An 18,987-nucleotide genomic window follows, 5' to 3' on the forward strand; every position below is an offset into this window, starting at 1 on the left:
GGAGCGACCCCGGCGGCAGCGCAGGTAGACAAAAATCATCACCGATATAAGTTGCCATATTGTGGCGGCGGAGATGGTTAAACGAGACATTAATAAATATGGGCAAGGATCGGTCAAATATTGGGGTATATCCACCCCGTGTACATAATGGGGTTGGGGGGATTGCGGACAGTAACCGGACACGGTTAGAAGCGGCGAAGAGGGCGTATCCGCATATTATTACATGATGGATAAGGGTTGGCGGGTGTGGTGATGGGCACATGCAGCGTGCCGCTTACCTGGGGGGTGTCAGTCTGTGGACGGGGGTAGCTGGAGGGTCTCGCCCCGTCTGTGTAATCCTCCAGCATGGACGGGGTCCTCCCTCCCGTACGCTGCCTGTCGCCGGGCACTAACCTGCTATTGTCAGTCGGTGAAAATGGTCGTTAACGGTGGATGCCACATCCTGTGGTTACCATGGCAACCTCACACCATTCACTCCCCGGGGCGGGCGGTGGTCCTGTGAAGGAAAGGAAGGAGGGAGGGGGGGTCTCCAGATGTTCACATGAAAGCCTCATCCAGGGTGAAGGAAGAAGAGGTGGGGAGGGGGCTGGGATGACGAGGGGAGATCCCACCTATTGTGTGTGAGGGAGGCAACCGCGCCAAATACACAGAGATGACAGCTGTACCCGACCCCTCCCCACCAACACAGCAATATGTACAGGGAGTGATGCTCTGCAGGTCTCTATAGAGACCAGTGATGTAATAATCTGCAGAATAAATTATGTATCTGTCAGGAGGTGGAGGAGCAATGTTCTGCAGATCTGTAGAGAGGTCAGTGGTGTAATAATCTGCAGGATATATCACTATGTATCTGTCAGGAGGTAGAGGAGCGATGTTCTGCAGATCTGTAGAGGTCAGTGGTGTAATAATCTGCAGGATATATCACTATGTATCTGTCAGGGGGTAGAGGAGCAATGTTCTGCAGATCTGTAGAGAGATCAGTGGTGTAATAATCTGCAGGTTACACTATGTACCTGTCAGGAGGTAGAGGAGCGATGTTCTGCAGATCTGTAGAGAGGTCAGTGGTGTAATAATCTGCAGGATATATCACTATGTATCAGTCAGGAGGTGGAGGAGCGATGTTCTGCAGATCTGTAGAGGGGTCAGTGGTGTAATAATCTGCAGGATATATCACTATGTATCTGTCAGGAGGTAGAGGAGCGATGTTCTGCAGATCTGTAGAGGTCAGTGGTGTAATAATCTGCAGGATATATCACTATGTATCTGTCAGGGGGTAGAGGAGCAATGTTCTGCAGATCTGTAGAGAGATCAGTGGTGTAATAATCTGCAGGTTACACTATGTACCTGTCAGGAGGTAGAGGAGCGATGTTCTGCAGATCTGTAGAGAGGTCAGTGGTGTAATAATCTGCAGGATATATCACTATGTATCTGTCAGGAGGTAGAGGAGCGATGTTCTGCAGATCTGTAGAGAGGTCAGTGGTGTAATAATCTGCAGGATATATCACTATGTATCTGTCAGGAGCTAGAGGAGCAATGTTCTGCAGATCTGCAGAGAGGTCAGTGGTGTAATAATCTGCAGGATATATCACTATGTATCTGTCAGGAGGTGGAGGAGCGATGTTCTGCAGATCTGTAGAGAGGTCAGTGGTGTAATAATCTGCAGGATATATCACTATGTGTCTGTCAGGAGGTAGAGGAGCGATGTTCTGCAGATCTGTAGAGAGGTCAGTGGTGTAATAATCTGCAGGATATATCACTATGTGTCTGTCAGGAGGTAGAGGAGCGATGTTCTGCAGATCTGTAGAGAAGTCAGTGGTGTAATAATCTGCAGGATATATCACTATGTATCTGTCAGGAGGTAGAGGAGCAATGTTCTGCAGATCTGTAGAGAGGTCAGTGGTGTAATAATCTGCAGGATATATCACTATGTATCTGTCAGGAGGTAGAGGAGCGATGTTCTGCAGATCTGTAGAGTGGTCAGTGGTGTAATAATCTGCAGAATAAATTATGTATCTGTCAGGAGGTGGAGGAGCAATGTTCTGCAGATCTGTAGAGAGGTCAGTGGTGTAATAATCTGCAGGATATATCACTATGTATCTGTCAGGAGGTGGAGGAGCAATGCTCTGCAGATCTGTAGAGAGGTCAGTGGTGTAATAATCTGCAGGATATATCACTATGTATCTGTCAGGAGGTGGAGGAGCGATGTTCTGCAGATTGGTAGAGAAGTCAGTGGTGTAATAATCTGCAGGATATATCACTATGTATCTGTCAGGAGGTAGAGGAGCGATGTTCTGCAGATCTGTAGAGAGGTCAGTGGTGTAATAATCTGCAGGATATATCACTATGTACCTGTCAGGAGGTGGAGGAGCAATGTTCTGCAGATCTGTAGAGAGGTCAGTGGTGTAATAATCTGCAGGATATATCACTATGTATCTGTCAGGAGGTAGAGGAGCGATGTTCTGCAGATCTGTAGAGAGGTCAGTGGTGTAATAATCTGCAGGATATATCACTATGTACCTGTCAGGAGGTGGAGGAGCAATGTTCTGCAGATCTGTAGAGAGGTCAGTGGTGTAATAATCTGCAGGATATATCACTATGTATCTGTCAGGAGGTGGAGGAGCGATGTTCTGCAGATCTGTAGAGAGGTCTGTGGTGTAATAATCTGCAGGATATATCACTATGTATCTGTCTGGAGGTGGAGGAGCGATGTTCTGCAGATCTGTAGAGAGGTCTGTGGTGTAATAATCTGCAGGATATATCACTATGTATCTGTCAGGAGGTAGAGGAGCGATGTTCTGCAGATCTGTAGAGAGGTCAGAGGTGTAATAATCTGCAGGATATATCACTATGTATCTGTCAGGAGGTGGAGGAGCAATGTTCTGCAGATCTGTAGAGAGGTCAGTGGTGTAATAATCTGCAGGATATATCACTATGTATCTGTCAGGAGGTAGAGGAGCAATGTTCTGCAGATCTGTAGAGAGGTCAGTGGTGTAATAATCTGCAGGATATATCACTATGTATCTGTCAGGAGGTGGAGGAGCGATGTTCTGCAGATCTGTAGAGAGGTCAGTGGTGTAATAATCTGCAGGATATATCACTATGTATCTGTCAGGAGGTAGAGGAGCGATGTTCTGCAGATCTGTAGAGAGGTCAGTGGTGTAATAATCTGCAGGATATATCACTATGTGTCTGTCAGGAGGTAGAGGAGCGATGTTCTGCAGATCTGTAGAGAGGTCAGTGGTGTAATAATCTGCAGGATATATCACTATGTGTCTGTCAGGAGGTGGAGGAGCGATGTTCTGCAGATTGGTAGAGAAGTCAGTGGTGTAATAATCTGCAGGATATATCACTATGTATCTGTCAGGAGGTAGAGGAGCGATGTTCTGCAGATCTGTAGAGAGGTCAGTGGTGTAATAATCTGCAGGATATATCACTATGTATCTGTCAGGAGGTAGAGGAGCGATGTTCTGCAGATCTGTAGAGAGGTCAGTGGTGTAATAATCTGCAGGATATATCACTATGTACCTGTCAGGAGGTGGAGGAGCAATGTTCTGCAGATCTGTAGAGAGGTCAGTGGTGTAATAATCTGCAGGATATATCACTATGTATCTGTCAGGAGGTAGAGGAGCAATGTTCTGCAGATCTGTAGAGAGGTCAGTGGTGTAATAATCTGCAGGATATATCACTATGTATCTGTCAGGAGGTAGAGGAGCAATGTTCTGCAGATCTGTAGAGAGGTCAGTGGTGTAATAATCTGCAGGATATATCACTATGTATCTGTCAGGAGGTGGAGGAGCAATGTTCTGCAGATCTGTAGAGAGGTCAGTGGTGTAATAATCTGCAGGATATATCACTATGTATCTGTCAGGAGGTAGAGGAGCGATGTTCTGCAGATCTGTAGAGAGGTCAGTGGTGTAATAATCTGCAGGATATATCACTATGTGTCTGTCAGGAGGTAGAGGAGCAATGTTCTGCAGATCTGTAGAGAGGTCAGTGGTGTAATAATCTACAGGATATATCACTATGTATCTGTCAGGAGGTAGAGGAGCGATGCTCTGCAGATCTGTAGAGGTCAGTGGTGTAATAATCTACAGGATATATCACTATGTATCTGTCAGGAGGTAGAGGAGCGATGTTCTGCAGATCTGTAGAGGTCAGTGGTGTAATAATCTGCAGGATATATCACTATGTATCTGTCAGGAGGTAGAGGAGCGATGTTCTGCAGATCTGTAGAGAGGTCAGTGGTGTAATAATCTGCAGGATATATATCACTATGTATCTGTCAGGAGGTAGAGGAGCGATGTTCTGCAGATCTGTAGAGAGGTCAGTGGTGTAATAATCTGCAGGATATATCACTCTGTATCTGTCAGGAGGTGGAGGAGCGATGTTCTGCAGATCTGTAGAGAGGTCAGTGGTGTAATAATCTGCAGGATATATCACTATGTATCTGTCAGGAGGTAGAGGAGCGATGTTCTGCAGATCTGTAGAGAGGTCAGTGGTGTAATAATCTGCAGGATATATCACTATGTATCTGTCAGGAGGTGGAGGAGCGATGTTCTGCAGATCTGTAGAGAGGTCAGTGGTGTAATAATCTGCAGGATATATCACTATGTATCTGTCAGGAGGTGGAGGAGCGATGTTCTGCAGATCTGTAGAGAGGTCAGTTGTATAATAATCTGCAGGATATATCACTATGTATCTGTCAGGAGGTAGAGGAGCGATGTTCTGCAGATCTGTAGAGAGGTCAGGGGTGTAATAATCTGCAGGATATATCACTATGTATCTGTCAGGAGGTGGAGGAGCGATGTTCTGCAGATCTGTAGAGAGGTCAGTGGTGTAATAATCTACAGGATATATCACTATGTATCTGTCAGGAGGTAGAGGAGCGATGTTCTGCAGATCTGTAGAGAGGTCAGTGGTGTAATAATCTGCAGGATATATCACTATGTATCTGTCAGGAGGTGGAGGAGCAATGTTCTGCAGATCTGTAGAGAGGTCAGTGGTGTAATAATCTGCAGGATATATCACTATGTATCAGGAGGTAGAGGAGCGATGTTCTGCAGATCTGTAGAGAGGTCAGTGGTGTAATAATCTGCTGGATATATCACTATGTATCTGTCAGGAGGTGGAGGAGCGATGTTCTGCAGATCTGTAGAGAGTTCAGTGGTGTAATAATCTGCAGGATATATCACTATGTATCTGTCAGGAGGTAGAGGAGCAATGTTCTGCAGATCTGTAGAGAGGTCAGTGGTGTAATAGTCTGCAGGATATATCACTATGTATCTGTCAGGAGGTAGAGGAGCGATGCTCTGCAGATCTCTAGAGAGGTCAGTGGTGTAATAATCTGCAGGATATATCACTATGTATCTGTCAGGAGGTAGAGGAGCGATGTTCTGCAGATCTGTAGAGAGGTCAGTGGTGTAATAATCTGCAGGATATATCACTATGTATCTGTCAGGAGGTGGAGGAGCAATGCTCTGCAGATCTGTAGAGAGGTCAGTGGTGTAATAATCTGCAGGATATATCACTATGTATCTGTCAGGAGGTAGAGGAGCGATGTTCTGCAGATCTGTAGAGAGGTCAGTGGTGCAATAATCTGCAGGGTATATCACTATGTATCTGTCAGGAGGTGGAGGAGCAATGTTCTGCAGATCTGTAGAGAGGATAGTGGTGTAATAATCTGCAGGATATATCACTATGTATCTGTCAGGAGGTGGAGGAGCGATGCTCTGCAGATCTGTAGAGAGGTCAGTGGTGTAATAATCTGCAGGATATATCACTATGTATCTGTCAGGAGGTAGAGGAGCGATGTTCTGCAGATCTGTAGAGAGGTCAGTGGTGTAATAATCTGCAGGATATATCACTATGTATCTGTCAGGAGGTAGAGGAGCGATGTTCTGCAGATCTGTAGAGAGGTCAGTGGTGTAATAATCTGCAGGATATATCACTATGTATCTGTCAGGAGGAGGAGCGATGTTCTGCAGATCTGTAGAGAGGTCAGTGGTGTAATAATCTGCAGGATATATCACTATGTATCTGTCAGGAGGTAGAGGAGCAATGTTCTGCAGATCTGTAGAGAGGTCAGTGGTGTAATAATCTGCAGGATATATCACTATGTATCTGTCATTAGGTGGAGGAGCGATGTTCTGCAGATCTGTAGAGAGGTCAGTGGTGTAATAATCTGCAGGATATATCACTATGTATCTGTCAGGAGGTGGAGGAGCGATGTTCTGCAGATCTGTAGAGAGGTCAGTGGTGTAATAATCTGCAGGATATATCACTATGTATCTGTCAGGAGGTGGAGGAGCGATGTTCTGCAGATCTGTAGAGAGGTCAGTGGTGTAATAATCTGCAGGATATATCACTATGTATCTGTCAGGAGGTGGAGGAGCGATGTTCTGCAGATCTGTAGAGGTCAGTGGTGTAATAATCTGCAGGATATATCACTATGTATCTGTCAGGAGGTAGAGGAGCGATGTTCTGCAGATCTGTAGAGAGGACAGTGGTGTAATAATCTGCAGGATATATCACTATGTATCTGTCAGGAGGTAGAGGAGCGATGTTCTGCAGATCTGTAGAGAGGTCAGTGGTGTAATAATCTGCAGGATATATCACTATGTATCTGTCAGGAGGTGGAGGAGCAATGTTCTGCAGATCTCTAGAGAGGTCAGTGGTGTAATAATCTGCAGGATATATCACTATGTATCTGTCAGGAGGTGGAGGAGCAATGTTCTGCAGATCTGTAGAGAGGTCAGTGGTGTAATAATCTGCAGGATATATCAGTAGATAATGTGACGCGTAGTCATCTGCCCGCTGAGCCGGTGTATCTAAGCCTCTTATGTGTGATACTCTGCGGGGCTTGGTCGACGGTGACGGGCGTCATGTGATGTTTGCCGTGGGCGACGTTCGCGTCGTTGTTACATATTAAAGCCTCCAGGTGTGGAAGGTAAACACTGAATATTTTATGAGCGGATGGTGACGTCACACGGGCGTGGTATAAAAGGTAAACCAGCGCTCCATGCTGCCGCGCACAATACTCAGCCTCCATCTCCGCTCCAACAAGTAGCAGTGCCATTGTTTGCCCCCTATTCCTTTTCTCAATCTCTTCACCAGAGCTGGGGGTGTGGTCTAGCCCAATTGGGGGTGGAGCATGTGAAACATTTAAGAAAACTCCCCATTTTCTCTAAATAATCGGACATTTCACTCAAAGCCGGAGTGGGCGGAGTCTGTGACAACTCTATTCATTGCGAAAGATCACCGGTGTTTAGAGGGTGTTGGCGCCCACGGCCCCGCCCCCAGTGTGATGAAACTTTGTGGGCATTGATATCAGGGCTGAGTATACCCAGAACTGGCACTTTGGCCATGAGTGGAGTTCCCCTTTAAGTGGAGAATTTTAGTCTGGGGTAGTTCTGCTCTCACTTCCTTCTGAGTTGAGGTCTGGGCTCAGTTCCTTCCTATGTTGTACGCGGTTATGTACATGTTAGACACGTATGTCACACAGGACGCCGCGACAACCGCTGTAGGGGGGTAATGACGTCACGTCGTCATTTACAGAGTGAAAGGGGCTTTGTGTACAGCGACGGGGAAGTAGGACAGGAAACAGTCCCCAATTTTGCCTATTTTTAACCCACTAATGATCATTCATCCGTTCACTGACCCTTCGGGTGTAGAGTCTTAAAGGGACAGTCAGTCAGTACATTTGGTTCTCCGGATCGGTCCTCCTCTCCCTATATCACCGCTATCTGGCGATCAGAAAAAAAAATATCAGGACAGCTTCTTTTCATTTTTAGATTTTTTACAAGATTGCTACTGCCCCCTGCTGACAAAGAAGCAGATTACAATTTTGTCTTCAAGGCATCAATATTATGGATACTGCCACTTTAAGAATAGAACAAAAGCACAAAAGAAGAGAAGACGTTTTACCGGGAGGTTAATTTTACTCACTGACCCAGCGATGACACGAGGCCCGGACTGAAGATCAAACAACAAGCGCCAATGTTACTAGAAGATTCAATGTGTACACAACTCATATTCAGTCATGTCAGTAACAGGGGGCAGAGCTGTGACAACCTCTCACACATGATATACAGGCTGGTTGTCAGTAGTAATAGATGAATAGCTGTTACTGTATATAAGATGTGTGGATCTCATGTCTGATCACATGTAATTATATTATATATCAGTGATGTCAGTAACAGGGGGCGGGGTTGTGACAATCTCTCAGTAACAGGGGGCGGGGCTGTGACAACCTCTCACACATGATATACAGGCTGGTTGTCTGTAGTAATAGATGAATAGTTGTTACTGTATATAAGATGTGTGGATCTCATGTCTGATCACATGTAATTATATTATATATCAGTGATGTCAGTAACAGGGGGCGGAGCTGTGACAACCTCTCACACATGATATACAGGCTGGTTGTCAGTAGTAATAGATGAATAGCTGTGACTGTATATAAGATGTGTGGATCTCATGTCTGATCACATGTAATTATATTATATATCAGTGATGTCAGTAACAGGGGGCGGAGCTGTGACAACCTCTCACACATGATATACAGGCTGGTTGTCAGTAGTAATAGATGAATAGCTGTTACTGTATATAAGATGTGTGGATCTCATGTCTGATCACAATGTAATTATATTATATATCAGTGATGTCAGTAACAGGGGGCGGGGCTGTGACAACCTCTCACACATGATATACAGGCAGGTTGTCAGTAGTAATAGATGAATAGCTGTTACTGTATATAAGATGTGAGGATCTCATGTCTGACCACAATGTAATTATATTATATATCAGTGATGTCAGTAACAGGGGGCGGAGCTGTGACAACCTCTCACACATGATATACAGGCTGGTTGTCAGTAGTAATAGATGAATAGCTGTTACTGTATATAAGATGTGTGGATCTCATGTCTGATCACAGTGTAATTATATTATATATCAGTGATGTCAGTAACAGTGAGCGGGGCTGTGACAACCTCTCACACATGATATACAGGCTGGTTGTCAGTAGTAATAGATGAATAGCTGTTACTGTATATAAGATGTGTGGATCTCATGTCTGATCACAGTGTAATTATATTATATATCAGTGATGTCAGTAACAGGGGGCGGGGCTGTGACAACCTCTCACACATGATATACAGGCTGGTTGTCAGTAGTAATAGATGAATAGCTGTTACTGTATATAAGATGTGTGGATCTCATATCTGATCACATGTAATTATATTATATATCAGTGATGTCAGTAACAGGGGGCGGGGCTGTGACAACCTCTCACACATGATATACAGGCTGGTTGTCAGTAGTAATAGATGAATAGCTGTTACTGTATATAAGATGTGTGGATCTCATGTCTGATCACAATGTAATTATATTATATATCAGTGATGTCAGTAACAGGGGGCGGGGCTGTGACAACCTCTCACACATGATATACAGGCTGGTTGTCAGTAGTAATAGATGAATAGCTGTTACTGTATATAAGATGTGTGGATCTCATGTCTGATCACAGTGTAATTATATTATATATCAGTGATGTCAGTAACAGGGGGCGGAGCTGTGACAACCTCTCACACATGATATACAGGCTGGTTGTCAGTAGTAATAGATGAATAGCTGTTACTGTATATAAGATGTGTGGATCTCATGTCTGATCACAGTGTAATTATATTATATATCAGTGATGTCAGTAACAGGGGGCGGGGCTGTGACAACCTCTCACACATGATATACAGGCTGGTTGTCAGGAGTAATAGATGAATAGCTGTTACTGTATATAAGATGTGAGGATCTCATGTCTGATCACAGTGTAATTATATTATATATCAGTGATGTCAGTAACAGGGGGCGGGGCTGTGACAACCTCTCACACATGATATACAGGCTGGTTGTCAGTAGTAATAGATGAATAGCTGTTACTGTATATAAGATGTGTGGATCTCATGTCTGATCACAGTGTAATTATATTATATATCAGTGATGTCAGTAACAGGGGGCGGGGCTGTGACAACCTGTCACACATGATATACAGGCTGGTTGTCAGTAGTAATAGATGAATAGCTGTTACTGTATATAAGATGTGTGGATCTCATGTCTGATCACAGTGTAATTATATTATATATCAGTGATGTCAGTAACAGGGGGCGGAGCTGTGACAACCTCTCACACATGATATACAGGCTGGTTGTCAGTAGTAATAGATGAATAGCTGTTACTGTATATAAGATGTGTGGATCTCATGTCTGATCACATGTAATTATATTATATATCAGTGATGTCAGTAACAGGGGGCGGGGCTGTGACAACCTCTCACACATGATATACAGGCTGGTTGTCAGTAGTAATAGATGAGTAGCTGTTACTGTATATAAGATGTGTGGATCTCATGTCTGATCACAATGTAATTATATTATATATCAGTGATGTCAGTAACAGGGGGCGGGGCTGTGACAACCTCTCACACATGATATACAGGCTGGTTGTCAGTAGTAATAGATGAGTAGCTGTTACTGTATATAAGATGTGTGGATCTCATGTCTGATCACAATGTAATTATATTATATATCAGTGATGTCAGTAACAGGGGGCGGGGCTGTGACAACCTCTCACACATGATATACAGGCTGGTTGTCAGTAGTAATAGATGAATAGCTGTTACTGTATATAAGATGTTTGGATCTCATGTCTGATCACAGTGTAATTATATTATATATCAGTGATGTCAGTAACAGGGGGCGGGGCTGTGACAACCTCTCACACATGATATACAGGCTGGTTGTCAGTAGTAATAGATGAATAGCTGTTACTGTATATAAGATTTGTGGATCTCATGTCTGATCACAATGTAATTATATTATATATCAGTGATGTCAGTAACAGGGGGCGGGGCTGTGACAACCTCTCACACATGATATACAGGCTGGTTGTCAGTAGTGATAGATGAATAGCTGTTACTGTACATAAGATGTGTGGATCTCATGTCTGATCACATGTAATTATATTATATATCAGTGATGTCAGTAACAGGGGGCGGGGCTGTGACAACCTCTCACACATGATATACAGGCTGGTTGTCAGTAGTAATAGATGAATAGCTGTTACTGTATATAAGATGTGTGGATCTCATGTCTGATCACAGTGTAATTATATTATATATCAGTGATGTCATCAGTAAAAGGGGGCGGGGCTGTGACAACCTCTCACACATGATATACAGGCTGGTTGTCAGTAGTGATAGATGAATAGCTGTTACTGTATATAAGATGTGTGGATCTCATGTCTGATCACAGTGTAATTATATATCAGTGATGTCAGTAACAGGGGGCGGGGCTGTGACAACCTCTCACACATGATATACAGGCTGGTTGTCAGTAGTAATAGATGAATAGCTGTTACTGTATATAAGATGTGAGGATCTCATGTCTGATCACAGTGTAATTATATTATATATCAGTGATGTCAGTAACAGGGGGCGGGGCTGTGACAACCTCTCACACATGATATACAGGCTGGTTGTCAGTAGTAATAGATGAATAGCTGTTACTGTATATAAGATGTGTGGATCTCATGTCTGATCACATGTAATTATATTATATATCAGTGATGTCAGTAACAGGGGGCGGGGCTGTGACAACCTCTCACATGGTATACGGGCTGGTTGTCAGTAGTAATAGATGAATAGCTGTTACTGTATATAAGATGTGTGGATCTCATGTCTGATCACAATGTAATTATAGTATATATCAGTGATGTCAGTAACAGGGGGCGGAGCTGTGACAACCTCTCACACATGATATACAGGCTGGTTGTCAGTAGTAATAGATGAATAGCTGTTACTGTATATAAGATGTGAGGATCTCATGTCTGATCACATGTAATTATATTATATATCAGTGATGTCAGTAACAGGGGGCGGAGCTGTGACAACCTCTCACACATGATATACAGGCTGGTTGTCAGTAGTAATAGATGAATAGCTGTTACTGTATATAAGATGTGAGGATCTCATGTCTGATCACAGTGTAATTATATTATATATCAGTGATGTCAGTAACAGGGGGCGGAGCTGTGACAACCTCTCACACATGATATACAGGCTGGTTGTCAGTAGTAATAGATGAATAGCTGTTACTGTATATAAGATGTGTGGATCTCATGTCTGATCACAGTGTAATTATATTATATATCAGTGATGACAGTAACAGGGGGCGGAGCTGTGACAACCTCTCACACATGATATACAGGCTGGTTGTCAGTAGTAATAGATGAATAGCTGTTACTGTATATAAGATGTGTGGATCTCATGTCTGATCACAGTGTAATTATATTATATATCAGTGATGTCAGTAACAGGGGGGCGGGGCTGTGACAACCTCTCACACATGATATACAGGCTGGTTGTCAGTAGTAATAGATGAATAGCTGTTACTGTATATAAGATGTGTGGATCTCATGTCTGATCACAGTGTAATTATATTATATATCAGTGATGTCAGTAACAGGGGGCGGGGCTGTGACAACCTCTCACACATGATATACAGGCTGGTTGTCAGTAGTAATAGATGAATAGCTGTTACTGTATATAAGATGTGTGGATCTCATGTCTGATCACAATGTAATTATATTATATATCAGTGATGTCAGTAACAGGGGGCGGAGCTGTGACAACCTCTCACATGATATACAGGCTGGTTGTCAGTAGTAATAGATGAATAGCTGTTACTGTATATAAGATGTGTGGATCTCATGTCTGATCACAGTGTAATTATATTATATATCAGTGATGTCAGTAACAGGGGGCGGGGCTGTGACAACCTCTCACACATGATATACAGGCTGGTTGTCAGTAGTAATAGATGAATAGCTGTCACTGTATATAAGATGTGTGGATCTCATGTCTGATCACAATGTAATTATATTATATATCAGTGATGTCAGTAACAGGGGGCGGAGCTGTGACAACCTCTCACACATGATATACAGGCTGGTTGTCAGTAGTAATAGATGAATAGCTGTGACTGTATATAAGATGTGTGGATCTCATGTCTGATCACAGTGTAATTATATTATATATCAGTGATGTCAGTAACAGGGGGCGGGGCTGTGACAACCTGTCACAGATGATATACAGGCTGGTTGTCAGTAGTAATAGATGAATAGCTGTTACTGTATATAAGATGTGTGGATCTCATGTCTGATCACATGTAATTATATTATATATCAGTGATGTCAGTAACAGGGGGCGGAGCTGTGACAACCTCTCACACATGATATACAGGCTGGTTGTCAGTAGTAATAGATGAATAGCTGTTACTGTATATAAGATGTGTGGATCTCATGTCTGATCACATGTAATTACATTATATATCAGTGATGTCAGTAACAGGGGGCGGGGCTGTGACAACCTCTCACACATGATATACAGGCTGGTTGTCAGTAGTAATAGATGAATAGCTGTCACTGTATATAAGATGTGTGGATCTCATGTCTGATCACAGTGTAATTATATTATATATCAGTGATGTCAGTAACAGGGGGCGGGGCTGTGACAACCTCTCACACATGATATACAGGCTGGTTGTCAGTAGTAATAGATGAATAGCTGTGACTGTATATAAGATGTGTGGATCTCATGTCTGATCACAATGTAATTATATTATATATCAGGGATGTCAGTAACAGGGGGCGGGGCTGTGACAACCTCTCACACATGATATACAGGCTGGTTGTCAGTAGTAATAGATGAATAGCTGTGACTGTATATAAGATGTGTGGATCTCATGTCTGATCACAATGTAATTATATTATATATCAGTGATGTCAGTAACAGGGGGCGGGGCTGTGACAACCTCACACATGGTATACAGGCTGGTTGTCAGTAGGAATACACTTGTACATCTGGCCTAATAATGTAATATTGGATTCTGTATTTTGGATGGAGTTGCCCTCTAAATCTGTAAACAGGGCAATCACTCCTCCTCTCACATCAACCAAGAATCCGGTAAATATACATTTGGTCGTATTTGTGAATTTGCGCAGGGTGCGGTGCGGGAGCCTCCATGTTCAATACTGGCCACACCTCCCTCTGTAAATGACAAGTTTTGATTGGTCAATACTTCTACATTCCCAGTGGGTGCTCCGGCTTCCGGGCCGGGTGATGATCTATTATAATACAGTCAATTCTGGAAGGAATCTTTCCAGGGCATAAAATCTTCGTGAGAAATGCGTTTTCCTCGGCAGGCGGGGGAGGCCGGGACTCTATTAGGAAATTCTCTAAACTCTCATTCTCCGAATTCCTCTGGGACACTAAAAACCTCAATAAGAGCCAGTCCACCCATGAGGCTTAAAGGGCCAGTCCACCCATGAGGCTTAAAGGGCCAGTCCACCCATGAGGCTTAAAGGGCCAGTTCACCCATGAGGCTTAAAGGGCCAGTCCACCCATGAGGCTTAAAGGGCCAGTCCACCCATGAGGCTTAAAGGGCCAGTCCACCCATGAGGCTTAAAGGGCCAGTCCACCCATGAGGCTTAAAGGGCCAGTCCACCCATGAGGCTTAAAGGGCCAGTCCACCCCAAACTTCCCCACCAGAAGCCACAGCATTTGATTTTAACCCTTTCCCCCTTAACAAACTCCTTACTGCCAAGTTATTAAAATTGTTAAACCATTTATTTCTTATATCTGTGTCTGGGAAAGCTGGGTGACCACCTATATAACCACCATGTCATCTCCACAAGAATAGTCATCCAGCTTTCCTAGGGTCCTGATCCGCTTATATGTATCTCTTTCCCATAGCCCTGCAGAACTAGACAGATTTATTCTTCAGGGGTCTCGGACGTCCTCTATGCTAGTCGGCCATATTGATGGTCACCCAGCTTTCCCAGGAGAAGATATGACCGAGGATCCTACACTAACAACTTCGTCAAATCGTAAAGATCAGCAGAACATCTTCAAATCTCTCATCGATGCCCCCCGACACGGAGCTGGACCCCCACCCATTTGGGGGCCCTGAGAAGGCAGGCGGGCAATCAGTGGGTACAGCACATAGGGTGTCACTTACCGTGCCCGGGGTCGCTGGCATCTCTGTGTCATTCATCAGCCGCTGTGTTCAGCTGGTGCCAGGGTCACCGAGCTCCAGGAAAGCAGATTACAGGAGATTTAGGAAGCGGCTTCTCTTCCTCCACCCTCTCCAGTAACCCCATTAGCAGACAATGAACCTGCAGACAAGGGGCACAGCCTCAGCCAAGTGACTGACCCAGAAACCAGATGGCCTTAAAGGGCCAGTAACCCTCATATTCGAGCAGCGGCTGATATGGTCATATATGGAGAGAAGTTCTCAGCACTGCAGATATGTGATATAAAGTAGTGATCATGGGGGAGGGGAGGTGGTTTTACACATCCTGTCACTCATCACATTGAAGAACACTGCAGTCAGCCTCAGAAACAGCTGATAATAGAGAACAATAGCATGCAGTCATCCACACAACAACGGAGAGAAGACAGACTGTAAGCAAAGTGCACCTACTCCCTACTCAGGTAGTCACTACAGCAGCATCGCCCTCTGGTGGTCATCAGAGAATTATCATCCAGGGGAAGTCAATAGAGCATCATCGCCCTCTGGTGGTCAAGAGAATATTATCATCCAGGGGAAGTCAATAGACCAGCATCGCCATCTAGTGGTCATGGGAATATCACCTTCCAGGAGTCAACAGAGCAGCATTGCCCTCTGGTGCTCAAGAGAATAGTATCATCCATGGGAAATCAACAGAGAAGCATCGCCCTCTGGTGGTCATCAGAATAATATCATCCAGGGAAATCAATAGAGCAGCATTGCCCTCTGGTGGCCATCAGAATTTTATCATTTAGGAAAAGTCAATAGAGCAGCATCGCCCTCTGGTGGTCATGAGATTATCACCTTCCAGTAGTCAATAGAACAGCAGCGCCCTCCGGTGGTCATCAAAATATTATCCTCTCGGAATAAGAGCTGAATTGGCGATCTTTAGAGAAGAGGTTTTGCCCTCTGGAGGTCAGGCCTGTCATTTTCAAGGCCCTGCCACTGCAGGCTGGGACCCTGTAGTTCCCAAAGTCTCAAAAATGATGTTTACTTATACAACACAACTTAATATTTACATCTATCCATCTTTACATTGTGTTTACCGCCCTCTGGTGGTTGTTATTAGAGAAACCTCGCCCCCTGGTGGTCATTATAGTAGCATTACAAGGTATTTGTATGGTTATGTAACAGTGGCACGACTGAGAATATTGTGACATCGCCTGTGGACGGTCAACAGGGCGGCGCTGCCCACCGACAATCAACAGGGCGGCGCTGCCCACCGACAATCAACAGGGCGGCGCTGCCCACCGACAATCAACAGGGCGGCACATACAGCGGAAGTTCTTTCTTATTGCACTATATACCAGCAACCTGCAGCTCTATATATAACTACAACCTCCAGTATGCCCTCACATTGCAGGCTAGGAGTTGTAGTTTCACAACAGTGCAGTATATGGGATGATGGGTCAAGTAGTCGACACTGAAGAAGTCAGAACACACAACGACGGATGTTTTTCTTAAAGGAACAGAACACTCAAAAACATCTGGATCATTGGCTTTTATTTCAAAAATTGCAGAGAAATTTGTGGCCGGGACGGCAGGAGAAGGCACTTCAAAAGCTTTGAGGAATCTTCTAAGGCACTGAGACCACCACTTCACATGGACACGATCCTACTCCTGATTGGCTCGGGCTCTCCAGAACTATCCGCTATCTGGCCCATACGGTCACCGGACGAGCCGATCATCCCCTCAATCCTCGATCTCATGATCAGAACATACGGCGCGTCAGGCCGACACATTACATAATCCTGGACTCCCCCCTAATACAGATCCAAAACTCCCTAATACAAACCCCAGTGGTGGGATTAACTCTTCCTGTACCACCATATATATATATATATATATCTCTCATCATTTATAAGATCCGACGCGTTTCACCCTGGGCAACTTGTGCTTTATAGAACCTAGAGACGTCAGGTACACAGCAGGGAAAGGGAGCAAAGGGTTAAGCTGTGTATAGAACAGATCAAGAAAGGTCACTTTTAAAGGGAACACCCCCCACCAAGAGGCGGAGCTTAATATATGCGCGGTTTTCCTTTAAAATTACCTCTTTTTTTTTTTTAAGAATATTTTTTTTTCCCGTAGTAAATAAAAAAATGGCAGTCGTCCGAAATAAACGGAGCGTACAATATATATATATTAGATAGATACAAGCACATGCACTGGTATGTATACGGCTACACGGCCAACTATGGAATATAAGCGCTATAAAGAAAAAAATAAGATGGCGCGGAGACCCCGTGTTACTATCCAATGAATCCAAGTATGTGGCCCCTGATGATGACCCCTGAGTTAGGGCCCCAATAGTAAAAAATAATAATATTAAAGTAAAATAAAGCCATGAAGTCTAGCGTTGCGTTGCGGGACTCTCTCCCCTCCCCCAACTCTTTGCACACCATTATAGTAAACCTCAATAATATCCTATATTCTGATATTTGGCGCAAAAAGATCCCTCCCCTTTTTATTGCTACCAATACTACGGTAGACGGAGTGCAATTATCTCAGGTCAATGTACAATTAACAACCACGCTGAACGCGGCAGGACTACAACAAAATGGCGGCTGCCCGCAATATTATTAATGGCACGTAGTGGTTTGTAAGGCTCGCGGGTTGAGGGGCATTAGTGTCATCTCCTCCTGGTGCCCGCCAGGGTCTTGTGAACGAGAGTTTTCTTTGGTCATCCTACATGGAGCGGGAGACTCGTCCATATCCGGTCCTGGCGCGCCCCGTTTTCTTACTCATACATATATAGGAGTATTGAGCGTAGAAAAAAAAAAAAAAAAAACACGGTCGGATCACCGCAGACACAGTACAAAGTCAATAGGAAAGAGGAGGAGCTTCAGCGAGGGCGGTGCCGGTGTGAGTGGCGGGGGATCTAGTGGGGATTTAGCTTTGGTTTCACTTGTAAAAAAAAAAAAAAAAAAAATGGCTGCCTTCAGAAAAAATATAAAATACCTGATAAAAAAAAAAAAAATTCCCACAGGAAAAGCGAAGTTCTCTCTGTCTTGTCAGGGTGACCGGCAGGAGTCAGCGGGCGGTTACATGACACTGCAGCCCTGCGGGGACACCTGTGCGGAGACAGTAGAAGGGGCGGAGTCAGTATGATTGCGTGCGGCGATCATCGCGACATTCTATTCCTGGTCATACTGGGCTGCGCCACTGGTCATAGTGGGGTGTGTCTTACCTGCGCACGTTGGCTGCCCCCCATGAAGAATGATCGGGGTGTCAGGCTCTCCCCCAGGGTGCTGCCTCCGCCGGCTCCCCCTGAACTGCGGTAGGTACGGGAGACGGTACTGTAAGAGCTGGAGGAGGAGGAGGTGCCCGCATTCTGGGTGCCCCCTGCCCCCTTGTCAGCCGGCTGTCCGCAGGTGGTACAGGTGATGTTGCGGGAGCGCAGGTTGTACTCGCTGGGGTCTCCACTGGAGTTCTGCCCGTCCTGCAGGGAGATAGAAGGGGGACGGGGTTTAATTCAGCGCAGTGGGGGGGGGGGGGGGGTGCAAATATTAATGTGTATCAGACAATCTTTACTTACATGATGGTGGTGGTGGTGGTGCTCACCCTCCTCATCATCCTCATCCTCTCCATCATTCACTACTGCCAGGACGAGCTTACGCATGGCGACTTCCTGCAAGAGATACGAGCAGGTGATGCCCAGGACGATCAATCCACACCCGATACACACATGATAATCCCCCCCCCCACAAAGACCGGCTCTCTGCATGTGACCCGGCACCCTATACCTCCCCCCGCACTGCACCCCCTTACACCCCTCCCATTACTCACAGTCTACGTACTGTATATCCATCTCTGTAGCCACCTGAATATTCCCTCCCGTCACTACCCCATTAATGACCCTCCTCCTCGGACC

General features: G+C 44.8%; 2 protein-coding genes across 6 annotated transcripts in view; both read right to left on the bottom strand.

The window, feature by feature from the left end:
* SEMA4A (semaphorin 4A) overlaps window positions 1-15,195 on the bottom strand; it is a 78,804-nt gene extending 63,609 nt beyond the window's left edge. The window contains exon 1 of one of the 3 annotated variants that reach the window (XM_075844908.1): window positions 15,066-15,195. In XM_075844908.1, the coding sequence (XP_075701023.1) occupies window positions 15,066-15,097 (32 nt within the window). In that variant the 5' untranslated portion in view covers window positions 15,098-15,195. Of the gene's footprint in view, window positions 1-278; window positions 364-393; window positions 647-15,065 lie in introns of those variants that run through there. The other 2 variants (XM_075844909.1, XM_075844910.1) reach the window with 2 other exon arrangements.
* Window positions 15,196-16,602: 1,407 nt separating this feature from the next.
* Window positions 16,603-18,987, bottom strand: part of LMNA (lamin A/C) — a 45,505-nt gene continuing 43,120 nt past the window's right edge. For all 3 annotated transcript variants that reach the window (XM_075843998.1, XM_075843997.1, XM_075843996.1), the window contains 3 exons: window positions 18,652-18,744; window positions 18,304-18,555; window positions 16,603-18,187 (listed from right to left, as the gene is read on the bottom strand). In XM_075843998.1, coding sequence (XP_075700113.1) covers window positions 18,158-18,187; window positions 18,304-18,555; window positions 18,652-18,744 — 375 coding nt within the window. In that variant the 3' untranslated portion in view covers window positions 16,603-18,157. The remainder of the gene's footprint in view (window positions 18,188-18,303; window positions 18,556-18,651; window positions 18,745-18,987) is intronic.

The sequence above is a fragment of the Rhinoderma darwinii genome, chromosome 12 (assembly GCF_050947455.1).
Source record: "Rhinoderma darwinii isolate aRhiDar2 chromosome 12, aRhiDar2.hap1, whole genome shotgun sequence".
Classification (NCBI taxonomy): Eukaryota; Metazoa; Chordata; class Amphibia; order Anura; family Rhinodermatidae; genus Rhinoderma; species Rhinoderma darwinii.